General features: G+C 33.5%; 1 protein-coding gene across 1 annotated transcript in view; it reads left to right on the top strand.

Moving 5' to 3' along the window:
• LOC140449599 (uncharacterized) overlaps positions 1–16,509 on the top strand; it is a 137,184-nt gene that overhangs the window by 77,001 nt on the left and 43,674 nt on the right. Inside the window, exons 4-5 of the mRNA XM_072542823.1 lie at positions 3,113–3,256; positions 13,677–13,802. Of these exons, the coding sequence (XP_072398924.1) occupies positions 3,113–3,256; positions 13,677–13,802 (270 nt within the window). The remainder of the gene's footprint in view (positions 1–3,112; positions 3,257–13,676; positions 13,803–16,509) is intronic.

Genomic DNA, 16,509 nt, shown 5'->3' with positions numbered 1-16,509 from the left:
TATTACATCACATAGATATTATGTTAAATCTGTGTCACTATCACTGTCGTCTTTTAAATTGATGATAATATTTTGTATATTATATGTAGGAAAATATGAATTCTCAGCTTTCATAACATATGAGACTGCATTTTTCCAACTATTCGCATCAATTTTGAGTACTTCCTTTTCAATTAAATGCAGGACAGATGCATTTAAATGTGGCGAAGTATTATTTCTTCGAACTCTTGACTTAAGTTGATGCCACATATGTTCGATTGGGTTAAATACACAGTAATATGGTGGAAGTCTTAAAATCGTATGACCCATGTTTTCGGCATAATTATCACAAAAGTATTCTTTTTTCAATGCGAAACTTTTTAAAATGTCCAATAAATCCTTCTTAGTATTATCTATGTGAAAATAAATATCTTTGTCATACAAGTAATTCTGTACTGTTATTTTCGTATCGCTTGAACTGAGAATTTTATTTAATTGCCTGCTATGATATGTTGCATTGTCCATAACTACAACACTTTTAGGGGGTATGTTGGGTATTAACTTATTTTTGAACCAGTCTTCAAATATATCTGAAGTTGTGTTGTCATGGTAATCGAGACAAGAATCACTGATGTTTTTAGCTGATAGAGATAAGGTATTTGGAACCCATCCATCGACTGATCCAGCATGGAATATTGTTATTCTTTTTCCTCTATTAGAAGGCGCTTTTTTTGAACAAGATTAACTATTATCTACCCAACCTTTAGATGGCGTATCGTGTGTATCAAACCACGTTTCATCTAAATAAATAATAGGTCGATTCTCTCGACGACACTGTTTAATTTTGTTTAAATATTCCATTCGCCATATCCGTAAACGATTGGATTCCATAAGTACCTGTCTTTTATCTACTTTTTTGTATTTAAACCCTATACGTTGCAAACACTTCCAAACAGTTGTTCTACCGCACTTAATTTCAGTGTTGTCGACGTGAAGTCTGTCAACTAATATATCTAGTGTGGGTACAATTTGTTCTTCATACAAGGCATACACTTTGCGACGAATAAGATCTTCATCTGCACGATCGAGCTTCCGAGAAATACTGTTATCCCGTCTTATTAATCTTGGTATAATAGGATTAGTTAAATTTTTCTGACTGTGGATAATGGTTTTTTAGTCAAAGTTGCCGTTTCATGTCAGGCTTCGTTTCTGTCCATATGTTTTTCGACAAGAGTTTGAAAAACATTAGCAATAATTTGTTTTGCATCAGTAGATAAATGTATTCGTTGGCGCTGTTCAGGTTCTAATACTTGAATGAGATCACCTCCTTGTCGATTTGCTTCCGGTTCATTAACTGGAATGATTGCCCTATTATCCTCTGGACTCCAGGGACGCCACATTGTTTCATACAATAAAGGTAAATTTGACTACGTGGATTCACCGGCAAGTGTACACACTCTAAAAAAATAAACACTTTTATTACAATACTCAACTAATTTTTTGCACAAACTGAACACTCAAACGACTTTACAACCAATTCCGTCGAAGCAGACTTTTAAGTGTTAGTTTGTCATCGTACAACTCTCTTCAAATTAAAAAACAATTATCGATAAGTAACAGGTAGAAAGTTATACAAATTCCAAGTAATTTGTTAATAGGTCAATTAAGTTAAACGTTTACTCATTATAACTGTATATACGGGTTTGTCAGTTCTAATGTGTTTGGGATATTACCCGTTTTCCCAAAACTTATTAATTTCCACCACCGGTCCAGTCAATTTAACTAAATTGAGATCTTCATAATTTTGGGCGCTTTTATTTCGTCGAGACTTAAAATAATGAATAATAAAAGAAGACAATAATTATGGGAAATTTGTATGTTTATAAAAAGAGTTTTTTGACATTACGCTTGAATGATAATATTTGATCTGATTATATGTACTAACCTACAGCTGACTTGGCTATATGCCGGTCCTGTCAGCTTGGATAGCTGTGATAATTATACAACAATAGAGTACTTACAAGGGATTATTCAGTTTTACAGCTGTTATTAAAATAACTTTTATAATGAGACACTAAATTTCTGGATACAGTATACCTCTATAGTTTGTGCAATACATTTTATCCCAGTTTTTTGTGTGTGCGTATAGCACTTAATTTTCGGGGAGTTGGTACTTGCTCGTATTTCCAGATCTAGTAGATCAGCTAATAAAAAAACATGTACCAAAGGTTCTTCTCTATATTTCAAATATTCTGCTGATATAGTGTCGTTTCCTGGGGCAGTGTAGGATCTTTTAGTATGATTTCCGCCGTATGACATACATATTCATTCCTAGCTTCATTTACTTGCACACAATTTAGTTAGTTGCTTTCATATCTCTCCACCTGCTTTTAACATATCTCTACTTATCCCATTTGCTTCCTGGTTTTATTGTATTTTAAGTCTTGAATTGTGTCCATCATTTCTTGTTCTGTTGCTCTGGCTACTTTCGCATTTTAACGTTATTCTTTCGGCTTTTTCCTTTTCATGACTTTAATTTAACAACTCAACGATGAAACTTGTCCATTACGACATTGTGTGATCAGTCTCACTTATCAGTATTCCTTCATTTAACGAACTCTTTTTGTGAGAACCCTTTTATATCTTCCTTATTTCCTGATAGAAGGATTTAATTTCTTTGGTTTGTAATTTTTCTTCCATATCTTGGAGTGTTCTTCTATTATACTGGCTTTTTAGTACTCTGCATTACATGCAATTTTTGAATAAAAATATTAACTAATACAAATTTATTTTAAGAAGGTTGCTTGATGTCTCGCCATAATTATTTGGTTAAAGATCTAATTTAATGATAGCTTAACTTTTTGTTTTGTCTGTTTCTAGCTGAATTCAGTAACTATATAGAACTAACAAATATTTTTAAATATCATATGCTGACTATTTCTCAACTTTTGATGTTGCTTTTTCCCTACTTTTTTATCTACAACACTTCAATGATAATGTATTGATCTCGTTGATTCCACAATCTAACCAACTGTTTTTGATAATTGTATTTGTCTATTTTTTTTTGTAACCTAGTTACTTAGTGTTTTCTATTATATTATTTGTTTATAAAACAATATATTGTATGTTGTAGAACTAATTTAACAAAAAGATTCGAACTGACGGATGAAGCTTTAAGAAATATGAGCAGTTGGCCTCCAGTTTCCTTGACCTTCGAAGGCAACAAAATCCCTTACATGGATAAAGAGAGCTTTCAAAGAAATCTAACTAATTTCAGGTAAGAAATATTTAAGTACATATTTCCTATAGTCATATGTTTCTTAGAAACAATAGGTAATTCCACAAACATATCACTAAAAAGTCGTGAATTACTTATACTGAATAGTACACTACCATTACTTTGTCAGAAGTATGTAAAAGGATTTTTTTAGCACTCAAACTATATTATAATGCTGACCCTTTATTATTTAAAACTAATTTAGTAACAGATGATTTCTTATTCTTTTCGTCAATCAAAAATAAATTGATATATTAACATTTCTCGACTTCTAAAAGACGGTTTACGAGGCATTTCTCGACTTCTAAAAGACGGTTTACGTTTAAAGGCATTTTTGGTGTTTGGGTTTTTTGCGAAACTATGGCGGAAGTATTATTTCTTGTGGATAGTTCGTATGTGGCTGAGGCAGACAAGTGTTTATAAAAGGTTCAACAGTTATGGAGTAGAAATAGATATAGATAAACAGTTTTAGAAAATGCATATCTAGCAACACCAATGATTTTATGACAAAGAAAATTTTCAAAAAACGAAGAGAATTTATGGCATATATAATAAAAACGCATATTGTCTACACAGATTTCGAAATAGCCTTTGACCAAGTATGTAGACACAAGTTATTTTGAAATTAAAGAAAAAAGAAAATACTTAATGCACCTAATCAGAGTAATAAAAAATATCACGATTAAAATCGAGTCAAATGAAACAAGTCCAATAAAAACAAACTAATGACTACAACAAGGTTGTATTATGTCACCAACGCTTTCTAAAATATATACTGAGAGGGTGGCATAAAACAATACGGAAATTTATATAAATAAATCAACATTCTTAAATGAAATTAATGCTTTCACCGATGATCAGTTGGTAATTTATAATTCAGACTGAAAGTGGGTAAAACGCTATACAGAGTGCTATTTGAGAATTGTATCTAATGCGTGAAAATTTCAATATGACAACTTCGACAAAAAAATAATAAGGTTTTAGTGTTTAAAGGCAAATACCACATAAAAACAAAAATAGTAATTGACAATCATACACTGGAACAAGTTAGTCATTTCAGTTACCTATACTGCGTTTCGCGGTCACTTTACAGTACAGACTCTTATGAAGAACAGTGTTGCAAGACATATCTTAAGCAATTGCTATTTTTCTTTTCCAATAAGTAAACATTAGCGTTTGTTAGCGTAATACCTTTTGTTTGTCGTTTAGCTTATCAGCAGTACTCGAACATTTTAAACACCAGTTTAATTTAAGATTAAAATAGATTAAATGGCAAATTGTTACAATGTAAAGTTAGGTTAATACAATTAAAAAGGTGATAAAGGTACCCACAATAATTCATTGTGGACATTTATAGAAAATAAGATAGAATTGTAAATCTATATGTTGGAATGTACATAATTACAAACATATCTACGTTATACATCTTAAGAACAACGTTAATTCGCCAAAACCAAATTATATTAAGTTAAATATAATTTAATTTACTTACATATGCTGCAGTTAATTAAAATATTTTTTTAAGTTTACTTTCACTGTCGTCACTCTCACCACTGTTAATACGGTAGTCACTATCGCCACTGTTTATGTGATTTACAATTGGTTCTACTTCTTCAATTAAATTATTGAGTTCCCACATACTTTGTTAAACTTTAATCACGTGTTTTACGTAATTGTTCCACTTTTCTGGAGTAACTTGATTATAACCTTCACGGATTAAGTTACTCACTTACGCATCTTTAAAGTTAGAGCTTATACCTCTTACATATCTTTTTATTTCACTCCATACCACTTCAATTGAATTCAATTCGCAGTAATATAATGAGGTATTCGTAACAATTTAGGCTATGGCTCCACGAGCGACAGATTGTCGCTAGCAGTAGCAGTAAAATTACGGCGGCAGTAAAGCAGTAAAATCATGGCTCCACAAGCGACAGTTTACAGCGCGCATATCGTCGCGTTTTGGTCTTGTAGTGGCTCCATGAGCGTTAATATGACGCAGCTATAATCAGTGGTATCTTGTCCGTTTATATAGTGTCCGTGTATATAGCAGATAAAATAAATAAATAAATAAGTAAAATAAATTCAGACCGATAATACAATAATATAGTATGGATAATCTATCATTTCAACAAAAAGTTGCTTTAATATTGGGATTGCGCCGTCGACGTAGGGTTAAAAAACAACGGAAATGGTGGATTTACCCTGTTCTAGTGCCTAGACAGAGAGAGGGAAAATTTTTTCTTTTGCACAACAAATTAAAAGAACATCCTGACAAGTTTTTTAAATATTACAGGATGTCAGTGTCTTCTTTTAATTTTTTATTATGTGAAATAGAAGATAGCCTAAGCCCAGAAGAAAAATTAGCAATTACCTTAAAGTAAGATTTCAAATTACATATTTTATAATCCTATACACGTATCGACATAAAAATAAAAAAAAAATAAAATATTTAACTATTTAACTTTCATTAGAATAAAAAGGGGCCGTCACCACTTCTTACCTCTGCGTATTCTGTAATTCGCTACTGAATTATCAAGATGATCGACGGCTCTCATATGTCAATTATATTCATTTATCATATTGGGTTGATGTAATGAATCTTCCTTTTCCAATATCTAACTTGCTTTTTATATTACAATAATTTAAAAAATTCTGATGCGACATAAAATCTGCTTTGTTGCATTCCTTTATTCATGAATCACGCCAAGCTATCGAAAACGAAACATTAGTACTGAAGGATAATAAAGTTTTACTATAAACAATAATTATTAAAATTTTTTATTTATATGATATGATTAGACAACCACTTATATAGAAATGAATCACCAGTTCAAAGAAGGAAATCCAAAAAATAGATTTTCCGGAAATCAATAAAAACTGTTTATTTTCTCTATTCAACTTTTTCTTGTTTAATAATGGCATCTATTATACAGTACAGTTTGATACGGTTAATTGGGATTGAAAAAAAACCATCCAGTGATTTTTGTTATCTAGAATAACGATAAAGAAAATATTGGATTTATTTCTTTCTTAGAACTTATAATTTTTTGTTATGATTTGAGACAAAAAATTGTATGAAAAAAATTTAAAGTAATTTATAAAAACAAAGAAACAACTTAACAAACACAGAGAAATAAAAAAAATCGAAAAGAACAAAAATATCCGATTAAATGACAATTATTGCAACAAGCGACAAATTACTGCTAGTGGAGCCACAAACGCGCTGCAAATTACTGCTAAAAAATAGGTCCGGATATATTCGAACGCGACACGACCTTTACGCCGCGTCTCAGTTTTGAAACGAAGCGACAATCTACAGCGCGTGGAGCCACTCAGGCTTCTTTCAGATAGACGACATTTTGTTGTTGTCGTGTAGTATCGTGTCGTGAAAAAAAGTTTGGCTTCTCTCACACGGACGACATTTTGTCGTTGTCCTCCTAAGGTACGGAGGACCAGATCTGACCAAACAACTACTAAAACTAATTCAAAAAATAATGGAACAAAACAGAATTCCTCAAGAATGGAGATCAAGCATCCTAATACCTCTCTTCAAAAAGGGAGACAAATCGGACCCGGAAAATTACAGAGGAATTAATTTATTAAACACAACACTCAAATTAACAACTAAAGTGATAACAAATAAATTGAATGAAATGATAACACTAGCAGAAGAACAACAAGGTTTTAGGTCGGGAAGATCATGCACCGACGCTATATTTATAATGAGGCAAGTGCAAGTCATTAGAATACAACAAACCGGCATATCTATGTTTCGTGGCCCTTAAAAAGGCATTTGACCGGGTCAACTTAAAAGACGTTATCCACTTACTGAATGCAAGAGACATACCTCTAGAAATATCTACTAAAAACAACACAATAAAAGTAAAACTAGAAGAAGAACTAACCGACCCTATTGAAGCTGGCAATGGAATAAGACAGGGAGATTCCCTGAGTCCTCTATTGTTCAACCTGATTATGGATGAAATAATAAAAAAAGTAAGAACTAAAAAAGGATACCAAATGGGAGAAAAACGACTTAAAATAATCTGCTATGCAGAAGACGCAATACTACTCTCTCAAAGTGAAGATGATTTACAACGTATGCTGCACCAATTTAATATAACCGCCAGAAAATTTAACATGTTAATTTCCCCAACAAAGACAAAATGCATGGTTATAACAGCAAATTTACTAAGATGTAAATTGGAGCTGGAAGGTCAGATCTTAGAACAAGTGATGGAGTTTAAATATCTAGGCATCAAACAGATCCGCAGGCTGCCTAAACGAAACAATATAGAGAAATAAAAATATCGGGAAAGAAACTAAAGGCAGAATTTATAAAACAGTCATCAGACCAATAAGACATACGCAACAGAAACAAGACCTGACACAGAGAGGACAAAAAGGATGTTAGAAACAGGAGATATGAAAATACTTAGAAAAATTGATGGTAAGACACTATGGGACAGAGCTAGAAGTACAGATATACGACATAGATGCAAAGTGGAGAACATCAAAAAAGAAGAGTAGAATGAAACGATCATATAAGCCGCATGACAACAAATAGAGTTGTAAAGACGGCAAGAGACGGTTCCCCAATAGGAAGACGATCAGTAGGAATACCACGCAAACGATGGGATGACAACTTACTGGAGGCACATTAAAAAGCAGACAGAGTCATGTCTATGTAAAAAGAAGAAGAAGAAGAAGAAGAAGAGAAGATCTTTTTTTAAATTTAAATATTTAACAAATATTTTTAAATCTAAATTCACTACCACTGTTTAGAATAAATCGCGATTTTTTCGCCTACGCACGACAAGTGTGAAAACTAGAATGGACTTGCTTGTACCACTGCAGTCGTTCACGACCACGACATCGTGTCGTCGCAGTGATCCCGCCGGGGTACTACGACAGTCGTATACGACTACGATTTTAAATCGCGTCGTGTGAAAGTTTACATTTAATCAATGAGTTAACTGCTATACACGATATCGTTGCCGTACACGACAACGACAAAATGTCGTCCGTCTGAAAGAAGCCTTAGTATCTCTGCTGTTGTTTTCATTTATTAAGCTACATTTTACTGCTACTGCTAGCGACAATCTGTCGCTCGTGGTGCCATAGCCTTAGCATTGTTCTGTTTTGCAATATCATCGATACTATAACCGTCATACTGTAACTTAAAAGTATTATCACCTGTAACAATTCATATTTCATGAAATCTTTAAAATATTAATATTTTGACAGTAATGATTTCTTTATTTCCTCTTTGTTACTACGTCTATTGGGAATTTTTTCTAATTTCCTCTAACGATACTATGTATTATGCATTACCACAACCGTTTTTTGGGTATTTTTGGTAAAAGTTAAGGCTAATTTTTCTTGTCCTCACTAACTAATATCTCCGACAAACATTAAGCTGTATAAAGGTAGTTATACTAATAGTCGTAATAATTAAATTGGTTAAAAACAATGCATGCAGTTAAATCGTAGTAATTTACGAATGTAAGCTATGAAACTTAGAAAATAGATATTTAATTCAACATTAATCACCGGCTAATCATAATATTCAAATTATATATCGTTAATATCGTATAAATACCTTTTGTAGTACCTATAAATTAATTAAAAACACAGATTTTCAAATCAAGGTGTTTGGGACTTCTGGAATATTCTATTTTAAAGGACTTTAAGTGTTTCCGCCTACTTCAAAACCGGCAACCCTAAGCTTCATAAGTACTTAAGATTCCATAAGATTTACAAAGCCCTATGCTCATCCCATTACAAAGTGACTGCAAAACGCTCTATATAATGTTACATAAGTTTCGCGAAAGATAGATTAATAACAGTGATCACAAAACTGACGAAAATTCACGGAATATTAAAAAACAAGACAAGTAGCGATGAAATAATTAAATGTCATAAGACAATAGCCACACTTACTCTGTTGTACGGATGTAAAAGGTGAATAATGACGGAAAGAGATAAGTCTATAATCCAAATTAGCGAAATGAGATTTCTCAGAAAAATTAAAGGCATTGCAAGACTGTTTCAGTTTCGTAACTGTATAACGCTGTAACTGTATAACATTAGTAACACATTTACAGAGTTTTTGTTAGTTTTGATTCTCCTCGTATATTTAGTCAATATTCCGCGTGCAAAAACACAGATGCTACAGAACAATAAAAGATTGTAATACATTATTATAGACAAAAGACTGTTTTTTCATACATTGTATGTTAACAAAGAACGATAGAAAAATTAATGTCTTTCGTAAAAAGTGCAGATCGCTGGGTAATTATCGCCCACATGTAGCGTCAGCTTGTACAAAACAACTCTTGGCACTCAGCCGTATCACTCAGACACCAACAGTCAGTTAGAGATAGTCGTTCCGTCCAGTAGGAGTGGAGGCTGCTCAGTGAGTTAGAGACAATCGTTTCAGTCAGTATGGATGTTTGTTGCTTAGTCAACAGAGAGGTGTGTTGGAGTTCTGGGGTAGCGCTCCCTACCTCAAAATACTTTTGTTCCTGACCGGCTAAGAAGACAGAATCTTCGCTACATGGTAGCGTAAAATACATATTTTATTATACACCAGAGACAAAGTACCAATAGCTCCCAACAGAGTAGCCTCCGACATTGTAGCAACCTCAAGAACACCTAGAGATCGTGATCACACCACCAAAGTCAAACAAGAACTAAAAATACTTAAGTCTGCATGCTCGCCTACATCTGAATACTCTGACGAGTTTACTCCAGAAGAAATTATTTCAGCAATATCAGAAATGAAGTATGAAGTCTGGAAAAGATCCAGCTCCTATAAAATCCATTCAGAATTTTTTCTCCACCGTAGCAAAGATGCTAGGAAATGGCTGGCTGATTTCTATACAGATATGTCAAAATCAGGAGAAATCCCTCATTCACTAAAAAAACTATTATATCCATACTAAAACCAGGAAAAAACATCCGTTGCTTTCATTGACCTATCAGCTGCATACGATACTGTCTGGAGATAAGAACTAATCTGCAAACTAATCCATGCCATCTCGTGTCAAAAGGTAACTAAACTCATTGATAACATGCTCACCGACAGACCTTTTCAAGTCACAATGAGCAATTTTAAAAGTGTCCAAATGAAGCTCAGCAATGGACTGCCATAGGGATCTGTTTATATATACATCGCGAACCTACCTGGAACAACTTCCCAGAAATTTGACTACACTGACGATTTGACCATTGCTGCAAGACAATACTAACGGATGACCTTGCCAATATGGGAGAATACTTTCGCAAATGGAGGCTACGGCTCAATGCAATGAAAACCGAAGTGTGCTTTTTCCATCTGAATAATGCCCAACTAAAAAAAAAACTCTCCGTACACTTTGAAAACAGACTGCTCACTCATAACTCAACATCAAAATATCTTGGACTGACTCTGGACAGAACATCAAGTTTTAAAGAACATCTACAAAGAATGACAGCAAAACTGAAAACGAGAAATAATATAGTCCAAAAGCTATGTGGCACTACATGGGGGTCCTCAGCCTCCGTACTCACATCATCCGCTCTCGGACTTGTACACTCGGTGGCTGAATATGCTTCCCCGGTATGGCTCAATAGCAAACACACACAGATTATTGACATCCAATTAAACCAGACAATGCAAATGATCTCAGGTACAATTGGACCCACATCGAACTATTGGCTTCCCATTCTGAGTCACTATTCTGAGAGAATATCGAAAAATCGAGGCTAACCATCAACTACCCATCCACCATGATAAGCTTGATATCGAAGTAAACAGACTGCGCTCAAAATATCATCCATTGCTAAGAGCCAGCCTCTTACATCAGAAACATTTCAACCTCACAAAGGCTTGGAGAAGACAATGGGAGAACGACTCAGCGCAGGAAGCACACCAAATGGCCTATATCGATCAGAAACCACCAGGCTTTGAACTGACCCGCAATACATGGACAACGCTAAACAGAATAATAACAAGCAGCGGTGGATGTACTGACAGTTTATATAGATAAGAAAAGCCCTTACTTCTGAGTGTGATTGTGGTGCGCAACGACACGCCTTCCGTCACATTGTTGAAGAATGCTCCCGAAGGCGATTCCCTGGAGTTTTCGATGAGTGCCCGAAAATGTTTTACATAATATTAATAATACATTAGATGTTCGTTTGTAATCCTTCATGTAACGTTTTATATTGATTTTTAATTATGTGTTTTTATTGTATGCCATACAATAAATAAATAAATATACACCAATTGCATTGTTTTCTCTTTCATGACAAGTACTACTTACTTATACAATGGCTAGTTGCATTTGTTGCGAAATCGTATAATTGTGCTGAACCGTTTAATATGGTGTCTCGTTAAACTTTAATCATAACATTTTACTTTCGTTTCTGAATATTATTAACGTTAATTATAGAGTATTTGTGTCTTTATTGATTTATGTAGGATTGATTTTGATATTATTATTATTGATTTATGTTATTGATTCACTTCTGTAATAATGACTGTTTGTATTGATAAGTTATTGATGATTTCATTATCTTTGAGTTGCATTTACTAGAGCAGATACATATGTAGATATAATTAATACAATATCATCTAATTGCGTTACGTTGATATTTATGTAGCAATCACCTGTTAGTCATTGTTCTTTCCGGATGTATCATATTTTGCATACTAATAATTTCTTTTTAAAATAGGCGGTTTGGTTTGTGTGATACAGATATCCACAAGAATTCTCGTAATATTTAGTTTTCAAAACAGTTGTGTTTTTACGGAAATTCGATCTACATGTATATTTGTCTTTTGGTTTTACTTGTTTTTTAAATAGAGTTTTATATAGTCTACTCGCTGATTATTTTTTATGATAATCATAAATACCCAATGCGAAAAGGGAGCAACTAGCGAGTTCTAGATTGAACATATATTCTCCTCCGTTTCTGATGGCCTTATATGTTATATAAAGGTCATCGTATGTACAGAAAACAACACAAGACTTTATATACAGAGCAATGAAGACATAAGATAAGATCTAAATATCTACTGGATCAATCATAAAATAAACAAATGTAGAACAAAATAGAAAAACGTAATAATTACTTAACTATAAACCGAAAGGAAACATAAGAGAAGGGAAGGAAGTCTTAAATAGTTGGAGCAAGGTTTGATGCTGGAGCAGGTAACAAATAACTATTCACTGGAAGGAAGAAGAAGAAATGGATCTAAAGGAAATAAAATAGATGATATTTTCACAAAAATAATCAAATATACATAACCTCATCAAAACAGAACGATAAAAGGAGTAACAACCTACAACTAATTAGAAACATGGTTAAGGAAGATGGAAATTAAAAATAAATTATTTCTAGATTAGGCATTTTAACACACATATTAATAAAACTGTTTTAGATCTTACTTCTAGAGAAGTAAGTAATATTTAAACATAGAGATTCGCACAGAAATGTTACGACGGCACGTCTTGTCCTCACTATAAAACGAACATGACTACTGAGATGTGTTACCATAAAAGAATGCACAGAATACCATTGATAAATAAAATAATCAATTAAGAAATGAAAAAATGAAAAAGACAGAAAAGATTTGATTTCACGTACAAAACGTCTATGTATCTGTTGATACGTATTTCGACTTAATAAGTCTCATCAGAACAGTTATTCATAGCCGTTCTTAACGTGAAAAATAATCTTCTCTGTCTTATTAGGAAGCAACAATAAAATGGCTTCGCTATGGACGCAACAGCGACATCTGATAGAAAAATCGGTAAGATAGTTTCGAAACAAATTCAGATTTCTGCTTTAATCTGGAGCCTTCTAAAAATTGCAAGGCATAGCCAGACGTTGATAATGATGTTAATAGAGACATGGGGAATCTAAAATTTGCATTCCACGACATACAAAGCGTCTATGTATCAACAGATACATAGACGCTTTGTACGTGAAATCAAATCTTTTCTGTCTTTTTCATTTTATTCGGATCTACTCTGTATGAGTACAAGAAACAAATTCGTTAAGGGTTTCTGCCTAGTTGAGGAGACATGTCCTGGAATGCAAATTTTAGATTCCCCATGTCTCTATTAACATCTTTATCAACGTCTGGCTATGCCTTGCAATTTTTAGAAGGCTCCAGATTAAAGCAGAAATCTGAATTTGTTTCGAAACTATCTTACCAATTAAGAAATGTTTTATAAAATGAACAAAAATATTAGATGATAAAATCTAATAAAGTTAGGAAACTTCAATATTCGGGTCTCCTGGTGAGAGAAAAAATATCCATTTCCTTCATATGCTCCTACTCATATAGACATTTAGTTATTATATTTATTATTTTTTTGTTTCAAAACTTAAGTATTATCCCTCGAAATATATTTTATTTTAGGCACACGGTTATAAGTGAAGATAGTTCAATAAAAGACGTTGTCAGTTGGTATACTTCTTTAAACGCTGCACTTCTAGAACATCTTACTCAACAAATCAAAGAAAATGACAATAGTGGAGTCTGGAGGTAACTTTTTGTAAAACTTTATATAATTACTGATAAGTAGTATTTTTAAAATTTAGGTTTTTTTGTCGTTTTCCTTTTTATCCGTTCCAATACTTCTTGTCCCAAAATAATTAAAATTTCTCGTTTTTCAAAACTATTATAGACCACATGGTAGGTATAGCATAGACTAAAAAAACAATAATTTTAACGGAAATTGTTAGTCGCTAATCTTGTTTATCATGATTGTCAGTGGTTACAGTTAAACATATTGCGCAAAAGGAACAAGCGCGGACGAAAACCTATTAAGTGGATGGAACTTAAAAAAATATCCTCTACATACCTGTACATTCGTTTGTCTTTAAAAATATCATTTTTGAAATCGTATTAAGTGAAATAGTCGAAATCAATAATTTTACTAAAATGAGCCGTGAATCACTACAAAAAATATAACGTGGTCTTAACTTTCGATATATTATAAAACGCTGCCGGAATTACATTTTAACAGATAAGGAAAAAATAATATCATGACGACATAATTATCTGAAAGAAAGATTTATTACCTGGAGAGACTTGGATTAACGCCGACCATACGGCAAAGTTTGACAATAATAAAACAGTAACAAACGCTTGACAAGCTTTTGTTAAAATTTGTCGACAGGATTGTCAAGTAAGGACCAGCGTTGAATTGTTGCCCATACTGGCAGCAACACTGCTTTGCTGCAAAATGGCACATTGTTTTTACATCGAAGAAAATATGGAACTATCATGAAGACGTGAGCTTCACATCCTTCGAGAACATATCCAAGGTTTTAATAATGTTGAATGTTATCATAGTATTGACTTATAGATCTTATCACAGCCGCCTTGGTACGCATACGCATTCCAATGATGACTGATCGAAAATTCATCAAGAGGAGTTAACTACGAGAAAAATGAGATTTTGCATTGCATTTACAAAGAATTGCATTTACAGAGAATATGAACAAAGCAGAATTAATGACAATAATCAAGGAGCATCGTGGTAGATATCGTCAATATAATGTTGATTACATGTTATATCCAATTTAAGTAAATTTGGTGCAAATGTGGCTTGGAAGAATTGGGAAAACGCTGATGGTCATACATTAAAAGTAGATTATAGATTAAAGTAATATTTATTTATTTTATTTAATGTGACATCTATGGCCATTAGGACGAGTTACAGTTTGCACGGTATATATAGTTGATTTTCTGTATCTTATCGACCGTAAAATAAGTAAAACTAGTGAGAGGGAATATCAGGTTTTTCGATCAAAAAATAAAACGATTCTATTATCTCGTCAAACTCGATATTTCGCTAATGTTTATTAGCTTCATTACGAGTGCAAGAGTGGAATTAGTAAAATTCAATCCAGCACATCACAGGATTTTAACAATTACACTGTGTATCCCTGTTTTCTTTGGTGCAAAGATTGCTATCACAGTCAGATGTTTGACATCCCGTTTAACTTTTACACTTACTATTTTTTCAGAGGTCTATTTACATTCTTGAACTTGGTGTAAAAATTTTCTGTATAGTAACAGGGCGACTCCTTTTTTGGCCCTGGATTGTTTCGCAGCACCACTGTAAATCGTCAGATAGTCATCTAGCATAATTTGACCCTTTTCTTTTTTCTTCGTCTCTTGTAGTGCACGTATGTCTATATTTTTTTCTACAAGCTCTTTTGTAATTTCCTGCTCTCTTGTGTTTAGAGACTTCACGTTCAAAGTACCGATGTGAAGTTTGTTTCTCGTTTTTCAAAAATTTGTTTTCCTCTTTCTCGCGTTAGTCGTCATGATAAAATAATTCAGGTATAATCCTGTTTCTTCAGTAGGGTGCTAAACTGATTGTAGACCTCCTTCTTCTTTATCCTGGCTTGTGATCAGCGTATTTATATAATAAGAAAAAAAAGTATGTGGCTCCTCTCTTCTTAATCCTGTCATGTTAATATTTTGATGTCTTATCCCATATGGCAGGCCGGCTTTTAACAGCAGCAATAAACAGTTCTGTATCCATGTTGAAATCAATGCTGATTGTCTAGCACAGACTGCCAAGCCACCCGAATTGTTCTGGAAGCCACGTAGCAGAATCTGGCGTCCCCGGCCCACGCCTCTTGCAAGTCACTTGTTAGTAGCTTCGCAAGTCACTTCACGCGGCTTCGCTTAAGTGTGCTTCTTCTTCTTAAAGTTCCATCTCCTATCGGAGGTTGGATATCATAACGGCTATGGTCACTTTGTTGGCTGCTGCTCTGAAAAGTTGTAGTGAACTACAGTTAAACCATTCTCTAAGGTTCTTCAGCCAGGAGATGCGTCTTCTTCCTATGCTTCTTCTTCCTTGGATCCTTCCTTGCATAATAATTCTCAGCAGCTCATATTTTTCTCCTCTGGTTATGTGACCCAAATACTCTAGTTTTTTTCTTTTTATGCTGTTCATAATTTCTAACTCCTTATTTAGACGTCGTAGTACTTCAGCATTGGTAATCCTTTGAACCCACTGAATTTTTAATATTCTTCTGTAACACCACATTTCGAACGCTTCTATTTTCCTTATGTGTTGTTTCTTCAATGTCCAAGCTTCCATTTCGTATAGTAAGATAGAAAATATGTAACATCATAGAGCCCTCAATCTGAGATGCAACTGAAGGTCTCTGTTGGTAAGCATTGTCTTCATTTTCACAAATGCTTGCCTTGCAGTTTCAATTCGGACTTT

The sequence above is a fragment of the Diabrotica undecimpunctata genome, chromosome 1, assembly GCF_040954645.1.
Source record: "Diabrotica undecimpunctata isolate CICGRU chromosome 1, icDiaUnde3, whole genome shotgun sequence".
In the NCBI taxonomy this organism is placed as follows: domain Eukaryota; kingdom Metazoa; phylum Arthropoda; class Insecta; order Coleoptera; family Chrysomelidae; genus Diabrotica; species Diabrotica undecimpunctata.
Note: the sequence above shows the minus strand (reverse complement) of the source record. Positions and strands in the feature narration are given on the sequence as shown.